This window comes from Schistocerca gregaria, chromosome 4 (genome assembly GCF_023897955.1).
Source record: "Schistocerca gregaria isolate iqSchGreg1 chromosome 4, iqSchGreg1.2, whole genome shotgun sequence".
In the NCBI taxonomy this organism is placed as follows: Eukaryota; Metazoa; Arthropoda; class Insecta; order Orthoptera; family Acrididae; genus Schistocerca; species Schistocerca gregaria.
In genome coordinates, this window is record NC_064923.1 from 330,767,861 (window position 1) to 330,787,140 (window position 19,280).

The 19,280-nt window shown below is 43.3% G+C and overlaps 1 protein-coding gene across 1 annotated transcript in view; it reads right to left on the reverse strand.

The window, feature by feature from the left end:
• The window catches only part of LOC126268013 (dual specificity calcium/calmodulin-dependent 3',5'-cyclic nucleotide phosphodiesterase 1-like), a 1,575,562-nt gene that overhangs the window by 529,793 nt on the left and 1,026,489 nt on the right, over nucleotides 1-19,280 (reverse strand). The window contains exon 2 of the mRNA XM_049973424.1: nucleotides 11,441-11,524. Coding sequence (XP_049829381.1) covers nucleotides 11,441-11,524 — 84 coding nt within the window. The remainder of the gene's footprint in view (nucleotides 1-11,440; nucleotides 11,525-19,280) is intronic.

Genomic DNA, 19,280 nt, shown 5'->3' on the forward strand with positions numbered 1-19,280 from the left:
TAGAACTGCTCGGCCACACCGGCCGGCCCCGCTGCTACCGGCCGCTCACAGCTGTGAAATCTGCAATATTGGAACGTGCGGAACTCTCATTCGAGATAATCGCCGAATCATAATCAAACATCTCGCTGCACGGCTGGATTTCTCCTTTGGTACTCGTGACCCAATCATCCACCATCTGGGGTACTGAAAGCTGTGTGCCTTCTTGGTTCCTCGACGCCTAACAGAAGACCATAAACAGCGAGAAAGGGTCATCTGGGCATAACTGCTTGCGCGTTACGAGGCTGAGCGTGACAATTTCTTATCGAACAGCGCCACAGGCGATGAAACGTGGGTTCATCACTTCTAACTGGAAACAAAACGGCAATCCATGCAGAGATGCCCCACCATTGCTCCTCCGAAGAAAATGTCCAAAGCTGCAACCGCAGCAGGTAACATCATGGCGACTGTCTTCTGGGATTCTGAAGGGATTATTCTGTTCGATGTCCTCCCTCATGGTGCAACGATGAACTCTGAAATGTTGTGTGCTACACTTCGGAAATTCAAGAAACGACTTCAGCTGGTTCGTCGTCAGAAATTTGCAAAGGAGCTTCTTCTACGTGAAAACGCAAGGCCTCACAGAAGTCTGCGCACAAAACTTCATTGAACTGTTCTTCTTCATCCACGCCTCAATTCGGTTCTCGCACCTTCCGATTTGCATCTGTTTAGGGCAATGAATGATGCAATCTGCGGGAAACAGTACATGCATGATGAGGATCTTATTGACATCACAAGATATTGTCTCCGTCTTGGACCAGTAGATGGCACCATACGGACAAGCAGGCCCTCTGAGTATGCGGCGTCAGGTCGTCGCATTGAACAGAGATTATGTTGGATAAGAGGGTTTTGTAGTTAAAATAATGAGGAGTAATGTGGTGTTCTGGAATCTTGAATGACACCAACCTGCTTTCAGAAAAAATTATTGCATTACTTAATTTACACCCCTCTTATATACAGATCAAAATTCATCTGATAAAACTTGCTTGGTTGATAGCCGAAATATAGTGGCAAGTTTTCGAATTCATCCGGCTGCAATCCAGAAATCCCCCTGCTCACTAAGACGGCAAAATTCCAGTAAGTTGCATATATAGTTAAGAAATTATTTAATATATGCTCAGCAGTTTGGATATTACTTTGAAAAATCCTTGCAAGAAGATCTACATTCAAAGAAAATCCCTTACAAAGGATGTATTTGTGGAACAAGATTTATCGTTTTGCTGTGTGTTTTACGCACTTGTATAGAGCGCCCATCATTGTCGAAATTTTCCTCAGGAATTCACGAGAAATCTCGAATATCTCTAACGAGAGGAAGTTGTACCTCTGTCTGCTGTTCACTATTTGTTGGACCGAGCAGGACAGTACCAGCATGTTATTAGGGGGATGCGGACGAAAGCCGGAGAGAAATAAAAATACTGGCGTTTTTATTAATATGTTAGAGCTTCGTGCGAAATTGTCGACCGAGGTTATTTATATTTCGTTCCCTATGAATTAGGGAATCTATGAATTTTATTCGTCTCCTATTTGAGCAGATCTGTGGCAGCTTTTTGGAGAAGTACCAAATTTTATTTTTATGTTGAATTCTACAAATTTAGTATTTTCATCAACGTTTATAGTATTTTATGTTTATGATGGTACCAGCAGATAAAAAAACTGTGAAATGCTACCAACTACTGTGTAAGCTGAGGAGTGCAAGAAAAAAGGTTAAGACTATTGCAGAAAATTCATCTCCAGTTACAATTGCCAAGCGATATGACGCAGTGTTTAACGCACGTCTGCTGTACTCGGTTGGATAACTGTTTAAATCCGCATCTACTGATACTATTTTAGGTTTTATGTGTTTTCCACAAATCGCTTAAGGTGATGTGAAAACGGTTCGTTACAGAGGGATACGCCTAACTTCCTTGCTCCTCATTCGGTATCTGAGCACCATCTCGCAAGGACTCCTTATCTTCCTTACATTCCTACAGAGTGCCATTAACATAACTGTTTTTATATGTGACGTTTACAGCAACTTACGGTCTCTGTTGACGAGCACTACGGGAGCAGATGGTGCTGCAACTGACATGTCTATACGTATTTCAGACGTCCGGGATGGTCGACCACTGTTTTCTGCTGAACATAATCGAGTAGACAGCTGTACCGTGCTGTATCGGAGCTTCGCAGTAGTCATCTTATGACAGAAGTTAAATACGCCGGAAATGTTTTGGATCGAGACATAACGAGTCACATACTAACTTGAAGGTTACTCACACTGCTCTCCGAGTTATTTGGAAACCGAATGGCATCACAAAAATCTCATTACGTTGAAAACTTTAAAAGCAACTTAACACTTTCATTTTCATTTTAACAGCTATTTTCCTTTCAGTTTCCTGCCAGTCGGCTAGGATTTTTATATACTTATTGTTATGTTATACTACATAAACTACTTTGGTCTACTATTGTACTGTTCGAATTCAGCTTTTAAAAATGCCATTAGGTTGAGGATGTTGAATGAATTTAAAGTATTTTATGGTCTACTTTATGCAGAGTACTGGAAAGAAAATAACCATATGACGAAGTGACCCCCAAATAAGAAATAATAGTTAACATGCACAGTGCATCGTGCGAAAAGAGTGCCGTATAAAGGAGAACCTCTTCCTCATCTCTAGGTGACACTTGTTCCTTATTCGTTCTTTTAGCTAGCACTGTTTTTCAGAGACTATGTTAATGAAATTTATTTACAAAATTTATCTTCAAGGGCCCATCTTATTAATTATGTTGACTCTCGTCTGCTAAACATCCGGATATTAATGAAGTAAAGCAGAACGCTTTACATTTTCTTTGCTATTGTCCTCAGTTCATCAACTTCAGTAATTAATTCAGATGCTGGCTTGGTGACTCATACTCTTCTTCGTTTCAGTGTTCCAATTTCGTCAGCATATCGTCTTTTGCTTCTAGAAGTGGCAGCAAGTGGAGACATCTGGCCTCTTATTTCGCATTATTTCCTCCAAGAATTTCCAAGTTCATTACCAATTGTGAACGAACACTGAATTACTGCTGTCACTTTCAAGAAACTTTGACGTAATCTATTTGTATGGGATTAGCAGAACAATACAGACGGTTAAAGCCTTATTTACGAGATACAGAGAGAGGGAGAGGGAGAAGGAGAGAGGGAAAGAGCGATGGAGGGAGGGAGAAAGCTGCTCCAATTACTTACTGTTGCTGATTGTACTGTTGGGAAGACAGAAGAGCAGTGGAGCAGTCACTAGAAGGATTAGCACATAAAAAAATAGTGAGCGAAGTAGTGCAGTCTTTAAGGCAGTCCGGAGCTCGTAGTCGTGCGGTAGCGTTCTCGCTTCCCGCGCCCTGGTTCCCGGGTTCGATTCCCGGCGGGGTCCGGGATTTTCTCTGCCTCGTGATGACTGGGTGTTGTGTGATGTCCTTAGGTTAGTTAGGTTTAAGTGGTTCTAAGTTCTAGGGGACTGATGATCATAGATGTTAAGTCCCATAGTGCTCAGAGCCACTTGAACCATCTTTAAGGCAATGGAATCTGTTTCTGAAGAAGTTCTACTGTATTTCGCGAGTGACATAGTAGTGATCACGTGATATGGAGTCAGCAAAACGTAGATGGACCTGTCAGTGTCCGATATGACACACAGCATATAGAGGAACAAATTATACAACCCAAAATAATGAAGAGTACGTCCCACCCTTACAGTAGAGAGGAAATAAAACAACTAGTGTAATGACGATAGACAAACACTACCTTGAGTCGTAAGTCGTGTCTGCTTAGTTTTTTTTCTTTTTAATTTTTTTATTGTACTTCAATTCCCTATCTGGGGCGGGCTGGCAGCAGTATAGGCGCTGCTCTCTGCTTAGTTCAGCGAAGGAGCATTTTATCGCGAAAAGTAAAAGTTCCATTTGTGGGTACTGGTTCAATGCTGTTCTGTCAGCAAGTTTCAAATCAAGGCACTCTCCAGTGCAGAGTGGATATTCATTTTGTAAACAATCCGTTTCGATGTGCCTAAACCAATACTCCGCAGTTTTTTTGGTCTAGGAGTAATAATTCTACAAGGTGTGAAGGACATTTTGCGTGAACTTGAGAAACTAGTAACGAGGTGCTCGTAGAAGTAAATCTGTGAAGACGGTTTGTGGGACTTGTCTGGACAGCAAACATTCTATTGCAATTAAATATCCAAACACAAATTGGCCATAAATTTGTAGAAATGGCAAGGGGAAGAGCTATTCACCTAGGGATCATCACTCAAACTTACACAATTTTTGCTAAGAAACATAAAAATAATCCCAGCCCCTCAGATGTGTCGGAAGTATGTAATATTAAAGCGAGCATAGCACATATAAATATCTTCGCAAGAAAACGATTACTCCTTGAAGACGGGTGAAAAAAAATCTCTGTCATTACGAGAACTATAAATACGATAAACGTCGATCAAGTTTTGTGGCAAGATAGGAACTATTTCCCGGACGCTAAAAACCGTGCTTTGCACGGACTGTTGGTCATTTGACATTATTTCTAGCCATTTAGGCGCAGCGCCTTACAAGAATTTATTGACTACCTCTTACAGTGTGTGTGTCTCAAAACTCAATCAAAAGTGATATATGTGGACAATCAGTGCACACTAATCTGCGTGTAATCTCCAGAAAATAATGAATAAATCGTAATGAAACCATTTACACCATCACTTGATGGAAAAAGGCAGTTGAGAAAATTCTCTTGAGGTATGACAGAGGGAACAGACTCAATACAGATTGTGTTGATCCTGCCGCGCGGGATTAGCTGAGCGGTCTAGGGCGCTGCAGTCATGGACTGTGCGGCTGGTCCCGGAGGAGGTTCGAGTCCTCCCTCGGGCATGGGTGCGTGTGTGTGTATGTCCTTAGGATAATTTAGGTTAAGTAGTGTGTAAGCTTAGGGACTGCCGGCCGGAGTCGCCGTGCGGTTCTAGGCGCTACAGTCTGGAACTGAGCGATCGCTACGGTCGCAGGTTAGAATCCTGCCTCGGGCATGGATGTGTGTGATGTCGTTAGGTTAGTAAGGTTTAATTAGTTCTAAGTTCTAGGCGACTGATGACCTCAGAAGTTAAGTCGCATAGCGCTCAGAGCCATTGAACCTTTTTGAGCTTAGGGACTGATGACCTTAGCAGTTAAGTCCCATAAGATTTCACACACATTTTTGTGTGTGTTGAGACTGCATAAGAAAGACAATAAAGATAAAATTATTATTTTGTGTAATATGAACTTTTTATCTCCCAACTTTTTTATGAAGTCGAAGAAAATAATGTATGTGATATTTCATGTCTAAATTATATATATATATATATATATATATATATATATATATATATATATATATATACTTAAGTTTCTTCTGGTGACCATCTATCGCAGCAGCTACAAACAAGTTGCAGCAGTTCGCAAGAAAAAGACGTTTTTGATACTGCACTTGAAATTTACTACTTCCGTTTATGACTAAGCATCCAGCGCCGGCCCTAAATCGAATTAGCGCGACGCGTTAATGACGAATGCCGGAGTGCCGGCCAACCTAGATGTGGCTTTAGGCTGTTTCTCACAGCCCACCAGGTGAATACCGGACTGGTACCCACGTTCCATCTCAGTTCCACGATTTGCAAACATTTTGGAAACGTTCACGTACTTTCAGATGGGATAAGAATAGAGGCAGAGGGCTGAGGTACACGTACTCTGTCTTGGGTTATAACAGGGTGGCGACAGCAAGGGCTTTCGGCCACTCCTTCAGTTAACGTTGCCAAATACTTTATTGATCGGGCAGATGCCGGACAAAGGCATAAGAAAAATAAGAAGAACCAGGCATTTTCAGTGCGTGTCAGTAAACATCTAAATAATTACTTGAAGATCGTGCCGCGGGATTAGCAGAGCGGTCTTGGGGCGCTGCAGTCATGGACTGTGCTTCTGATCCCGGCGGAGGTTCGGGTCCTCCCTCGGGCATGGGTGTGTGTGTTTGTCCTTAGGATAATTTAGGTTAACTAGTGTGTAAGCTTAGGGACTGATGACCTTAGCAGTTAAGTCCCATAAGATTTCACACACATTTGAACATTATTTTCAAGATCGTGCAGTTTCCCCTCTGCAAAAAACTGGCTGAAAATCACACACACTTTTTCGCGTAGGCCCACTATTAGTTTGTTCTCCTGTGGTGGCAAGGTGTCAAAATACATTTACCGAAATCTTTGCGTTCCATTCTAAGTTTCAGCCTATTTCTATTTGTTTGTACAGTCACATGTGCAACATTCCCACGATAGTAGCCTACTTTGTACGTATGCAGCGAAATCCTCTATGTTGAAAACAGGCATGGTCTTCTCTATTGTCTGACACAAACAGAAAACTTTTACTATTCTGTAGACTAATGTAAGCAACGGGCAGTGGGCAGAAACAGCAAAGGTACTGACTGGGCACTGTGCACCAAAACTGGTGCACTAGTGGCCTCAGTGTTGCAGATTATACAACATTTATTTTGGCACGTTGCTTCTACAGGTGAAGATACTGATAGTCACTCTCCCGAAAAAATCGACTTTCAACAGCTTTTGCACATGGAGAAAATTGCATGATCTTCAATTAATGAATTAGATGCGATCATGATTGAAGCAGAAGAAATGTATCAAAATTTGTGCTGCGGTCGGGACTCGAACCCGGGTCTTCTTGCTTGCTAGGCAGGAATGATAAACATTACACCACGACAGTCCGATGTTAACACTGGTGCACAAACTACCCAAGTTGAGTGCCCTCCCCAACACAAACAGAAGATATGAATTGAAGTTTGTGTTTGGGAGGGCACTCAACTTACGTAGTTTGGCAGCATGTTAACCATCGTGATGTGGTGGTGCAAAGGTCAGCATTTCTGCCAAACAAGCAAGAAGACCTGGGTTCGAGTCCCGGCTACAGCACAAATTTTGATCCGTTTCTTCTGCTTCAATCATTATCGCAGATAAAGAAGGGACTTAAATGTGTCAGGGAAAAATATAAGATCTAATGAATTAGATGTTTTACTGACACCTACTGATCACGTGTTGTTAAATAGATGAAACGTTTCTGAGTGTGTAATTGAAATTCGTCTGCAGCATGCAAATTGGCGTTTCCTTCCTATTTAATATAATTCAAATATTACATTTTCACTTTCTTGCAGTAGACCCAAAATTTTAACCTTATGGTAACATACAACATTCTATGGTAATTGTTGCAACTGTCAAAGGTTATTCACTAATAATTCCGGGGATTCAGAAGAGAACTGCTGAAAATTGCAGGGTATACAGCTAATAAGATACGTATCGGTGGATAGTGCACCTCTCAATTTACAGCTGCTCAAAATGGCCATCTTTCGCGCTTTGGCGACCGTCAGTACATGCGTGCAATTTATTAAAGTCACTGCTGCTCCGGCGACGACTACAGCACACTTTGGAAATCTGTTGATTTTTTGGTTTGCCTATGTGCAGGGGCGAACTAAGTCAATGCGACTACAAGAAGCGAGTGATTCGTCTATTAGCGATCAGAAATGAGTTCCGAATACTCTTTTGAAACTCACCGGCTTGTTCTGTGACGTAATCTCCGAACTCTCCGTCTCCGTGTGCCCGCAGACTCGACTTTTGGCTCTCAGTCGCAGCAGCTGTCGGGTTCAAGTGGACGGGACTCGCTCAGAAAAGAGAACGAGTACGCGAGTTCACAATTGTAACCGCGGATTCGCGGCAATCCCACTACATACGCAACCGTTTTGAAAGAAATTTCTGCAATTTTACCACACATTACTATTAATTTATTCCAAAAATAGTTTCTGCTTCATAGCCTTTTTCAAATGAAAGTAGAAAAGTCGCCAAATATCCGACTTACCCTAGTAACAGAACCACGTTGTATAGCAATATAACTACCAATCGCTTAGAAGAGAATATGATTCTGTTTATACTTGTGTGTACATACATAAAACTTTTTCCAAGACTGCTGGAAATTTATTTTAATTTTTAATATCTATTCAGATAACGTTTAGCAATTAAACTGACACACTTTCGAGGTGATACCGAGTCTGTACCGACCGTATCAGATAACATGATACAGGGAGATGTGCAAATTCTAAATAATGATTAACTACACTACTGGCCATTAAAATTGCTACACCAAGTAGAAATGCAGATGATAAACGGGTATTCATTGGACAAATATATTGTATTAGAACTGACATGAGATTACATTTTCACGCAATCAGTACCCTGAAGAACCACCTCTGGCCGTAACAACGGCATTGATACGCCTGGGCATTGAGTCAAACAGAGGTTGGATGGCGTGTACAGGTACAGCTGCCAAGCAGCTTCAGCACAATACCACAGTTCACCAAGAATAGTGCCTGGCGTATTGTGACGAGCCAGTTGCTCGGCTACCTTTGACCAGACGTTTTCAATTGGTGAGCGATCTGGAGAATGTGCTGGCCAGAGCAGCAGTCAAACATTTTCTGTATCCATAAAGGCCCGTACAGTACCTGAAACATGATGTCGAGCATTATCCTGCTGAAAGGTAGGGTTTCACAGAGATCGAATTAAGGGAAGAGGCACGGGTCGTAACACATCTGAAATGTAATGTCCACTGTTCAAAGTGCCGTCAATGCCAACAAGAGGACACCGAGACCTGTAACCAAAGGCACCCCATAACATCATGCCGGGTGGTACGCCAGTATGGCGATGCCGAATACACGATTCCAATGTGCATTCACCACGATGTCGCCAAACACGGATGCGACCATCATGATGCTGTAAACAGAACATGGATTCACCCGAAACAATGACGTTTTGCCATTCGTGCACCCAGGTTCGTCGTTGAGTACACCATCGCAGGCGCTCCTGTCTGTGATGCAGCGTCAAGGGTAACCGCAGCCATGGTCTCAGAGCTGATAGTCTATGCTGCGGCAAACGCTGTCGAACTGTTCGTGCAGATGGTTGCTGTCTTGCAAACGTCCCCGTCTGTTGACTCAGGGATCGAGACGTGGCTGCACGATCCGTTACAGCCACGCGGATAAGATGCTTGTCATCTCGACTGCTAGTGATACGAGGCCGTTGGCATCCAGCACGGCGTTCCGTAATACCCTCCTGAACCCACCGATTCCATATTCTGTTAACATCATTGGATCTCGACCAACACGAGCAGCAAATTCGCGATACGATAAACCGCGCGACAGGCTACAATCCGACCTTTATCAAAGTCGGAAACGGTACCCATTTCTCCTCCTTACAAGAGGCGTCACAACAACGTTTCACCACTCAACGCCGGTCAACTGCTGTTTGTGTATGAGAAATCGGTTGGAAACTTTCCTCATGTCAGCATGTTGTAGGTGTCGCCACCGGCGCCAACCTTGTGTGAATGCCCTGCAAAGCTAATAATTTGCATATCACAGCATCTTCTTCCTGTTGGTTAAATTTCGCGTGTGTAGCACGTCGTCTTCGTGGTGTAGCATTTTAATGGCCGGTAGCGTATACCAATATAACTAGTGATCTGTTAGAAGAGAATATGGTTCTGTTTATACTTATATTTACATGCATAAAACTTTTTCCAATACTGCCGTAAATTTATTTTAATATTTAACATCTATTCAGATAACGTTTAGCAATTAAACTGGCACGTACACACTTTCGAAGCGATACCGAGTCTGTAACGACGGTATCAGATATAATGATAAGCTACGCAACTCGCTGTTGGCCCATAAATGTATTTTTCCACGACCAACGAATTCAGGAATAGTGCGCTTTTTTGTCGCAGCGATATTACAGTGACGTTGGACTGTGTCCAGTTTTCGTTTGACACCACATAGGTTTTCTCATGATGGATGTGGAATAAACAGGGATACAATCATTTTGTTTGCATTGGAGGAAAATCGAATGCTTTTCGTATTAAGCGTGGACAATAGCATGAAACTTATTCCAGATATCACCTCTCCTCTATTGGAACATATTTGCAGTTGTGTACTTCTCATTAACTAATTTTCACCTTATACCCTCCACAGTCTCACAAAAAAGGTTTCATTAAAGACCGTCTGATTCTGACAATCGGTCATTTCGCATTGTCAGTGTTACTTCACCGCAGCAAGATCTTGTACTCATTTTCCCTACTAACAATCAGTAACGACTGTCCTTGCACCTCATTATGCTTTGGTAGGAGAGAACGGATCTACAAGTATGAAGCGATTGCAACGCCATAATTCTCAGACTCGTCATACTCGCGGAACTACAGCGAGAACGAAGGAAGCTCTTTAGCAGTCATGCAACACAAGGGCCTTGATTTGTGATGTATGCAACCCGAACATAGACCCGCACACCATGTGTTTCTCGTCTGCATCTTCCACATGTTCTGACATGGCTGTCCCTTGCTGGTGGGTTCTATAACTACGTCAAGGCGCGTATCACGAACAGAATTCTAGGAGATGCTCTGTCCACCGATACGTATTATTTGTCTGTGTGTCTTGTAAATTTTGCGCATTCGGTCTTCTAAAACCTTGGAGATACTCGTGAATAACTTGTTTATAGTTTGAACTGCACTGGCTAGTGGCTGTGGTGGATAATAAGACTTCGGCTGTGTGGTGTGCGTACTGTAAGACCTTCGGTACACTCACCATCAGATTATTTGACTTGTCGCTCTAACGAAGTAGGCGAGTGTCAGCAATATGTCTCTTCGTCTTATCGTGGCGTGTTTATCTTCTGCCGTTAGGTCAGACGATAGAAATACCGCTTGCACGCATAGGGTAGCAGATTGACGGTGACCAACTTTAAATAGAACCTGATTAATTTTCACACACATTTATTAAAATAATAAAAATCATAGATATTACGTAACCTGATTCTGGATGCTATTTACAATTGACAATCTGAAGTTCCTTTGGTATTGGTACGTTAATCTTATTCCCACATATATCTCTGATACTTGACAAAAGTGTCTATACATTTATCTTCATGGCTATGTACAGGAATATTGTAATCTTATTAGGCGCAGACTGAAACTTGACTATAGACTGGTACAGACTAATGCAGACTGGTACAGACTGGTGCAGACAAACGCAGACTGACTAATCGGAGGTCTGTACACTCGTTATAACACCTAGCGCGTTCATGTATCACTGCGCGAGTGTGATCCGCGAGGAGAAAAGGTTCTACGTAATCAGCAATCTCATTGGCTGCGTTACATATTAATACGCGGATCGGTGGAAGCAGAATCTGGTCCGTCTCTATGGCCGCGCCATCTCGTAGTGCGGAGACGGACGAGCGCTGCGCCTGCGCTGTTGTGCTTAGCGGGGCGCGCTCTAGTGGGAAAGTTGTGTACGCGCTGACTACGCGGAACTATATGCACAACAGGCTGATAATGCAAAACACAGGAATTCGACAGCTGCAGGGCAAGCTGCGGTACTCACTGGCTAGCTGGCCGTTGCGACCGGGAGAGCCACGAGCCAGCGAGCTGTCGTCTTTGGCCACACGGCGATCGGGCGGGCTGGCCACTGCAACACACAACACAGCACAGCCGCGTTAGCCAACAATTCCTCCGCACAACTCATCAATCAAATCAAGGGTTACGTACATGAAGCACAAAAATGTCAAACTGACGAAGCAGTCAACATAAAAGTACAAAAATTATGCTGTTGTTGTTGTGGTCTTCAGTCCTGAGCCTGGTTTGATGCAGCTCTCCATGCTACTCTATCCTGTGCAAGCTTCTTTATCTCCCAGTACCTACTGCAACCTACATCCTTATGAATCTGTTTAGTGTATTCATCTCTTGGTCTCCCTCTACGATTTGTACCCTCCACGCTGCCCTCCAATGCTAAATTGGTGATCCCTTGGTGTCCTATCAACCGATCCGTTCTTCTAGTCAAGTTGTGCCACAAACTTCTCTTCTCCCCAATCCTATTCAATACATCCTCATTAGTTATGTGATCTACCCATATAATCTTCAGCATTCTTCTGTAGCACCACATTTCGAAAGCTTCTATCCTCTTCTTGTCCAAACTAGTTATCGTCCGTTTTTCACTTCCATATATGGCTACGCTCCATGCAAATACTTTTAGAAACGACTTCCTGACACTTAAATCTATACTCAATGTTAACAAATTTCTCTTCTTCAGAAACGCTTTCCTTGCCATTGCCAGTCTACATTTTATATCCTCTCTACTTCGACCATCATCTGTTATTTTGCTCCCCAAATAGCAAAACTCCTTTACTACCTTAAGCGTCTCATTTCCTAAACGAATTCCCTCAGCATCACCCGACTTAATTCGGCTACATTCCATTATTCTCGTTTTGCTTTTGTTGATGTTCATCTTATACCCTCCTTTCATGACACTGTCCATTCCGTCCAACTGCTCTTCCAAGTCCTTTGCTATCTCTGACAGAATTACAATGTCATCAGCGAACATCAAATTTTTTATTTCTTCTCCATGGATTTTAATACCACTCCGAATTTTTCTTTTGTTTCCTTTACTGCTTGCTCAATATACAGATTGAATAACATCGGGGAGAGGCTACAACCCTGTCGCACTCGCTTCCCAACCACTGCTTCCCTTTCATGCACCTCGACTCTTATATAACTGCTATCTGGATTCTGTACAAATTGTAAATAGCCTTTTGCTCCCTGTATTTTACCCCTGCCACCTTCAGAATTTGAAAGAGAGTATTCCAGTCAACATTGTCAAAAGCTTTCTCTAAGTCTACAAATGCTAGAAACGTAGGTTCGGCGACCCTTAATCTAGCTTCTAAAATAAGAGAAGGTAAGATAAGATTATGCTAGATATGAATAATGGTCACGAAAATAAACACTGAGTGTTTCAGATTGATATATATGCGTAATCACCAAACACAATGTCGTAAGTGACACTCATCTTGTAGCCTCACAGTCTTCTTCGTTAATTTGTGCCAGTAGTAGTCCACTCGAAAGGCAGCGGGACACAGCGCTACGTTACGTTAGTTGTATTCCACGGATCACGCTGAGGGGTCCCTGAGATGTGAATGAAGCCAAGGAGTCCTTTTATTTAAAAAAAATATAGAGTACTTGACTTACATAATGTTTCTGTTATATTATTAAGTACGAAATAATATAAAATATCAATTCTTGTATAGGTACAAATACAAATTCTGTTTTAAACTCCTCATTGTGACTTTGTTAGTTGTAACACACATTTGTGTCTATATATCTAATTGCTATCGATACTAACATTAAGCAAAAAGTCGAAAATCTACAACCACCCGCCTTGTTTTCATCAGGCGAGGAAAAAATCGCCAGGATTCTTTGTTGAAATTCGTCTTGGTCCTACAGTATGTCGAAAGAAGGTGCCTGACCGTTACAGTGGCCTTCACACGACTGCTTCACACGCTCGCCCTAACCATTCTTTTAACACGATTTTGTCTCCTGGCAACGCCTCAGTATTGCCGTAATTCCATAAATTGCTGGGCGCTGAAGCCCTTGCTGTCGTGCGCCCAAGAAAACTCTCTACTACTACTACTACTACTACTACTACTACTACTACGTAAACTGCCACTGTTCTCACTGACGTGATTTTCGCACCACTAACAACCGTTTGTGCTTCGCAGTCGAATCCTGGCAACAGCACTGCCAACTGTCATGTCTCTTCTTTCGCCATAAGAAGTTTAGTATTATGTTAATGTAAAATTGAACTCAGTTCACGGGCTCTGGTGGACCCATGGGTACCGACCGACCGCCGTGTCATCCTCTGCCAGTGACGTCATTTGATGTTGTATGGAGGGGCACGGGGTCAGCACACCGCTCTGTTTTCGTGACCTGGAGCCGCAACTACTCCTCAAGAAAGTAGCTCTTCAGCTGGTATCACGAGGCTGTGTGCACCTTGTTCCAGTCCTCCCACCTGGGAGTACCGGGAATCGACAACAGGTCTTCTAAAAGGCAGTCATCCGCGATGGCCACTCAACCACAAAGGCATACAGCATCATAGTAATGATTTGCACATAGTTTTTTTTTTAGGAAAGAGAAATGGTAGAACGACGAAGGACATTAACATGTTTAGGTACTGTGCAACAGCTACCAAAATATCAATTTTTTTGAAGACTTTTCTGCAGATTGATTTAGAACTGACATTGCATGTAATTCTTACAATGTGCTTCTTTACTCTCAAAATACGAACAATTTAAGCCAGAGGCAGCCAAGATTTCGGCACCCAGTCTCGCTGCGCGTTTTCCCCACCGCCCCCACGCTGTCTAAGCGCGAAGGGTCGAGATAAGGGGAAACTGCGAAGGCACTGAATTTAAAAGACAGTGCAGTTGCACCGCACACTACATGATTTTGTATTTCACATTTCTCAAGAACATAAGATGGCAAAGAAAACAAATTTGGAATATTGTTTAATTATTTTTGGCTCAATGAAGAGATTGTTAAATTTTAATTTGGCACAGACTGTCTGCGTACAGGCAAAAGAAACAATTTCACAGATTTTGACGCTCAGGTTCCCACGTAATCTAGACTTCTGGAGTTCGTAATTGACGATAGATCTTTCACACAAATATGTCGATCGAAGTATTAAAGCACTTTTGCAACCTTACCTGGAGGTCAAATAGTTGCATCTGCACATGCATTGGCGCGCTTTTAAGCCAAACAACAAAACAGATGTCAGACTGGCAGTGTCAAACTATCTTTGTAATTCTTTCAAGGCCACAATAGATTCTTCAGATTTTCCTTCTTCTTTAATGGCAGTGAACTTAGGGAACCGGACTGTGTTTGTGAGAATGTGTCTCTTCTATAACGCGACTTTTTAAAATGCATCCCCATCAAATCAGAAAAAGTTGTTTCTCACCTTGCAGTGTCTTACTGTGGGCAGTTTGCAGTCAAATCGACTTAAAATGGAGGGTATGTAATCCATTCCGAATGTTCTAATTTTCGTTCCTGAATACCTTTTCCCTTCGTAAATTAAAAACCAGCGAGTTTTACACCGCAACATCGTTCGAGGCATGTCCCTTGGCTGAACCAAAGTACTTTGCAATAAATTATAGAATTTCTATATTCTTCGTTCAGTTCCACCGGAAACTGTTTCATTGACAGTGGAATAATTCCTCAGACTTTAAGAATTTTACTGTTCTTTCCAATAAGTTCTCCAGGAGCTGCATGTCTGCAAATTTAGTGCAAAGTGCTTCTTGATGTACAGGACAGTGAAGGCTGTCTGTCGCTCTCTGTAATTTGTTGCTTTATAATTGTCAACTAATTCCTTAAATATGGTGTTGTAACATCACTTCATAGCAAATTTACGATACCCCTCACAGTAAACAGCACTGAGACCACGATTCTGTCGAACTGAAGAGAGTTGTGCCAACCGAAAAATGCCACACCGCAATAATAAATGAAATGCCGCTCAGTAATGAGTACGTACGGAAAAGAACGAGCAAATTACAGACAGGCCGAGCCGTGGCATCCACGCGGCCACCATACTCGGCCCGCGTTAGGTCTGGCACGCCGTGGCCGGCCCTGATGTAAGCTGACTTTCGACAAAAAATGATTCCATAGCTTGTTAGTGAATAAAAATATTCAGAGTCTTACCGATAAATTGCTATCTGCCTATCTTATCTGACCATACAGTTCTGCTTACAATGGATTTCGAGCCAGCCGCTGTGGCCGAACGGTTGTAGGTGCTTCAGTCTGGAACCGCGCGACCGCTACAGTCACAGGTTCGAATCCTGCCTCGGGCATCGATGTGTGTGATGTCCTTAGGTTAGTTTGGTTTAAGTAGTTCCATGTTCTATGGGACTGATGACCTCAGAGCCATTTGAACCATTTGTGGTTCTGGGATAGCGATTTAGTAAATAGATTTTTTTATTTATTTGTGCTTAGTTGGTGTTCGGTAAAATTTGTGTTGTTGGAGAAGTATACTTACAACAATATTCTACAAAAGGTGGTATATTCGCAATAAATTCATGGACGGAAGTGAAAAGAAAGGTACAGTGTTCAGTGCTTACCAGAATACTGGCTGACAAACACAGCACTGCTCGGATACTCATTTTGCCAATTTTTTATTAGGAACGGAAACAGAATGAACCGTGTTTGTGGTGTTACATCGGAAAAATGTATTTTTGAAAGAACTTTTGAAATTATGAAACAGTGGTACAAAGAAATATACGTATTGCACAAATCTATAAGTGCAGTGTCTATAATGCGATTTTGTAAACTTCTCAATGGTTCTATAGACCGCTACTGTTTTTTGCTACAACCGTTTGCACTACTGTGTGTCAGGCATTTTCTTAGGTTGGTTCCATTGTAGGAATGTGTTAATAGTAAAGAATAAATGTATTAAAACTTCACGCATGATGCGACAGTTTTTCAAGCATTTCATTATGACGTCATACTCACTGAACAATGCAAGGTAAGTGGTTTTCACTCCAACAGCCATTGCTGTCTAACAGTAATGGACGCGTGACAGAAGGCGAACAGTTGGATCGACGAAATATCGAGTCAAGTTGATTTTAGGATCCGGCAGCAAACCCGAAGAGACTTTCATGACCTATTACGCCGGGAAAGCCTACGTAATCACACGTGTACCAAGTTTGGCTGACAACGGTACGGTGGAGGTGGAGACGTGGAACACACACACACACACACAAACACACACCGCATTCACTCAAGCAATCATAATCACATACTGTATACACAGGGTGTTTCAAAAATGACCGGTATATTTGAAACGCCAATACAAACTAAACGAGCAGCGATAGAAATACACCGTTTGTTGCAATATACTTGGGACAACAGTACATTTTCAGGCAGACAAACTTTCGAAATTACAGTAGTTACAATTGTCAACAACAGATGGCGCTGCGGTCTGGGAAAATCTATAGTACGATATTTTCCACTTATCCACCGTGCGTAGCAATAATATGGCGTAGTCTCTGAATGAAATTACCCGAAACCTTTGACAACGTGTCTGGCGGAATGACTTCACATGCACATGAGATGTACTGCTTCAGCTGTTCAATTGTTTCTGGATTCTGGCGGTACACTTGGTCTTTCAAGTGTCCCCACAGAAAGAAGTCACAGGGGTTCTTGACTGGCGAATAGGGAGGCCAATCCACGCCGCCTCCTGTATGTTTCGGATAGCCCAAAGCAATCACACGATCATCGAAATATACATTCAGGAAATTAAAGACGTCGGCCGTGCGATGTGGCCGAGCACCATCTTGCATAAACCACGAGGTGTTCGCAGTTTGTGCCGCCACAAATTCACGAAGAATGTCCAGACAGCGTGATCCAGTAATCGTTTCGGATCTGAAAAATGGGCCAATGATTCCTTTGGAAGAAATGGCGGCCCAGACCAGTACTTTTTGAGGATGCAGGGACGATGGGACTGCAACATGGGGCTTTTCGGTTCCCGATATGCGCCAGTTCCAGGTAAAAATAAGCTTCGTCAGTAAACCAAATGCTGCCCACATGCATATCGCCGTCATCAATCCTGTGCACTATATCGTTAGCGAATGTCTCTCGTGCAGCAATGGTAGCGGCGCTGAGGGGTTGCCGCGTTTGAATTTTGTATGGATAGAGGTGTAAACTCTGGCGCATGAGACGATACGTGGACGTTGACGTCATTTGGACCGCAGCTGCAACATGGCGAACGGAAACCCGAGGCCGCTGTTGGATCACCTGCTGCACTTGCTGCGAGTTGCCCTCTGTGGTTGCCGTACGCGGTCGCCCTACCTTTCCAGGACGTTCATCCGTCACGTTCCCAGTCCGTTGAAATTTTTCAAACAGATCCTTTATTCTATCGCTTTTCGGTCCTTCGGCTACATTAAACCTCCGTAGAAAACTTCGTCTTGTTGCAACAACACTGTGTTCTAGGCGGTGGAATTCCAACACCAGAAAAATCCTCTGTTCTAAGGAATAAACCATGTTGTCCACAGCACACTTGCACGTTGTGAACAGCACACGCTTACAGCATAAAGACGACGTACAGAATGGCGCACCCACAGACTGCGTTGTCTTCTATATCTTTCACATCACTTGCAGCGCCATCTGTTGTTGAAAATTGTAACTACTGTAATTTCGAAAGTTTGTCCGCCTGAAAATGTACTGTTGTCCCAAGCATATTCCAACAAACGGTGTATTTCTATCGCTGCTCGTTTAGTTTTTATTGCCGTTTCAAATATACCGGTCATTTTTGAAACACCCTGTACATACATCTATATTTACCGGGTGATGAAAAAGTCAGTATAAATTTGAAAACTTAATAAACCACGGAATAATGTAGATAGAGAGGTAAAAATTGACACACATGCATGGAATAACAAGTGGTTTTATTAGAACAAAAGAAAGTATTGCTAGACGCGTGAAAGACCTCTTGCGCGCATCGTTTGGTGATGATTGTGTGCTCAGCCGCCACTTTCGTCATGCTTGGCCTCCCAGGTCCCCAGACCTCATACCGTGCGATTATTAGCTTTGGGGTTACCTGAAGTCGCAAGTGTGTCGTGATCGACCGACATCTCTAGGGATGCTGAAAGACAACATCCGACGCCAATGCCTCACCATAACTCCGGACATGCTTTACAGTGCTGTTCACAACATTATACCTCGACTACAGCTATTGTCGAGGAATGATGGTGGACATATTGAGCATTACCTGTGAAGATCATCATCTTTGCTCTTCTTACTTTGTTCTGCTAATTATTGCCATTCCAAGCATGTGTGTCAATTTGTACCTCTCTATCTACATTATTCCGTGATTTATTCAGTTTTCAAATTTATACTGACTTTTGATCACCCGGTATAATACGCCTGAGTGTTAGGAGAGGCCGTTTCTCTATTTAGGGAGTGGCCCACATGTGGCTCTTTGACATTTTGTGGCGGCCCTGAGGTTTCCGCGGTGTGGCGGCCGTGCGCGGCGCGCCGGCCACGAGACGTGTGGCGGCCATCCAGGCGGAGACCGCAATTTTGGCCACCGGCCGCAGCGACCGCGCGCCGCCCGCCGGCCGGAGCGAACCGAACGGAAGCCGCCATCAGCGTAATGAGACCGCACGGCTGCCGTAATTGGATTGGCCCGGGGCGCGGCTGACACCTCGCGCCGCCGCCCCCTTAGTCAATTAATGGGCACACATGTCACGCGCCACGCCGCGCCGAACGTGTCTTCGGCCGCCCGGCCGACGCCTCGCTTGTCATCGAGCGCGTTAGTAGAGTGGCGAGGCGCACCTGTGACCCCGTACCTGGCCGAGTGAACAGCTGCTGCGCTCGTCTCGTTGACATTTGCCTCTCCGCCTAAATAG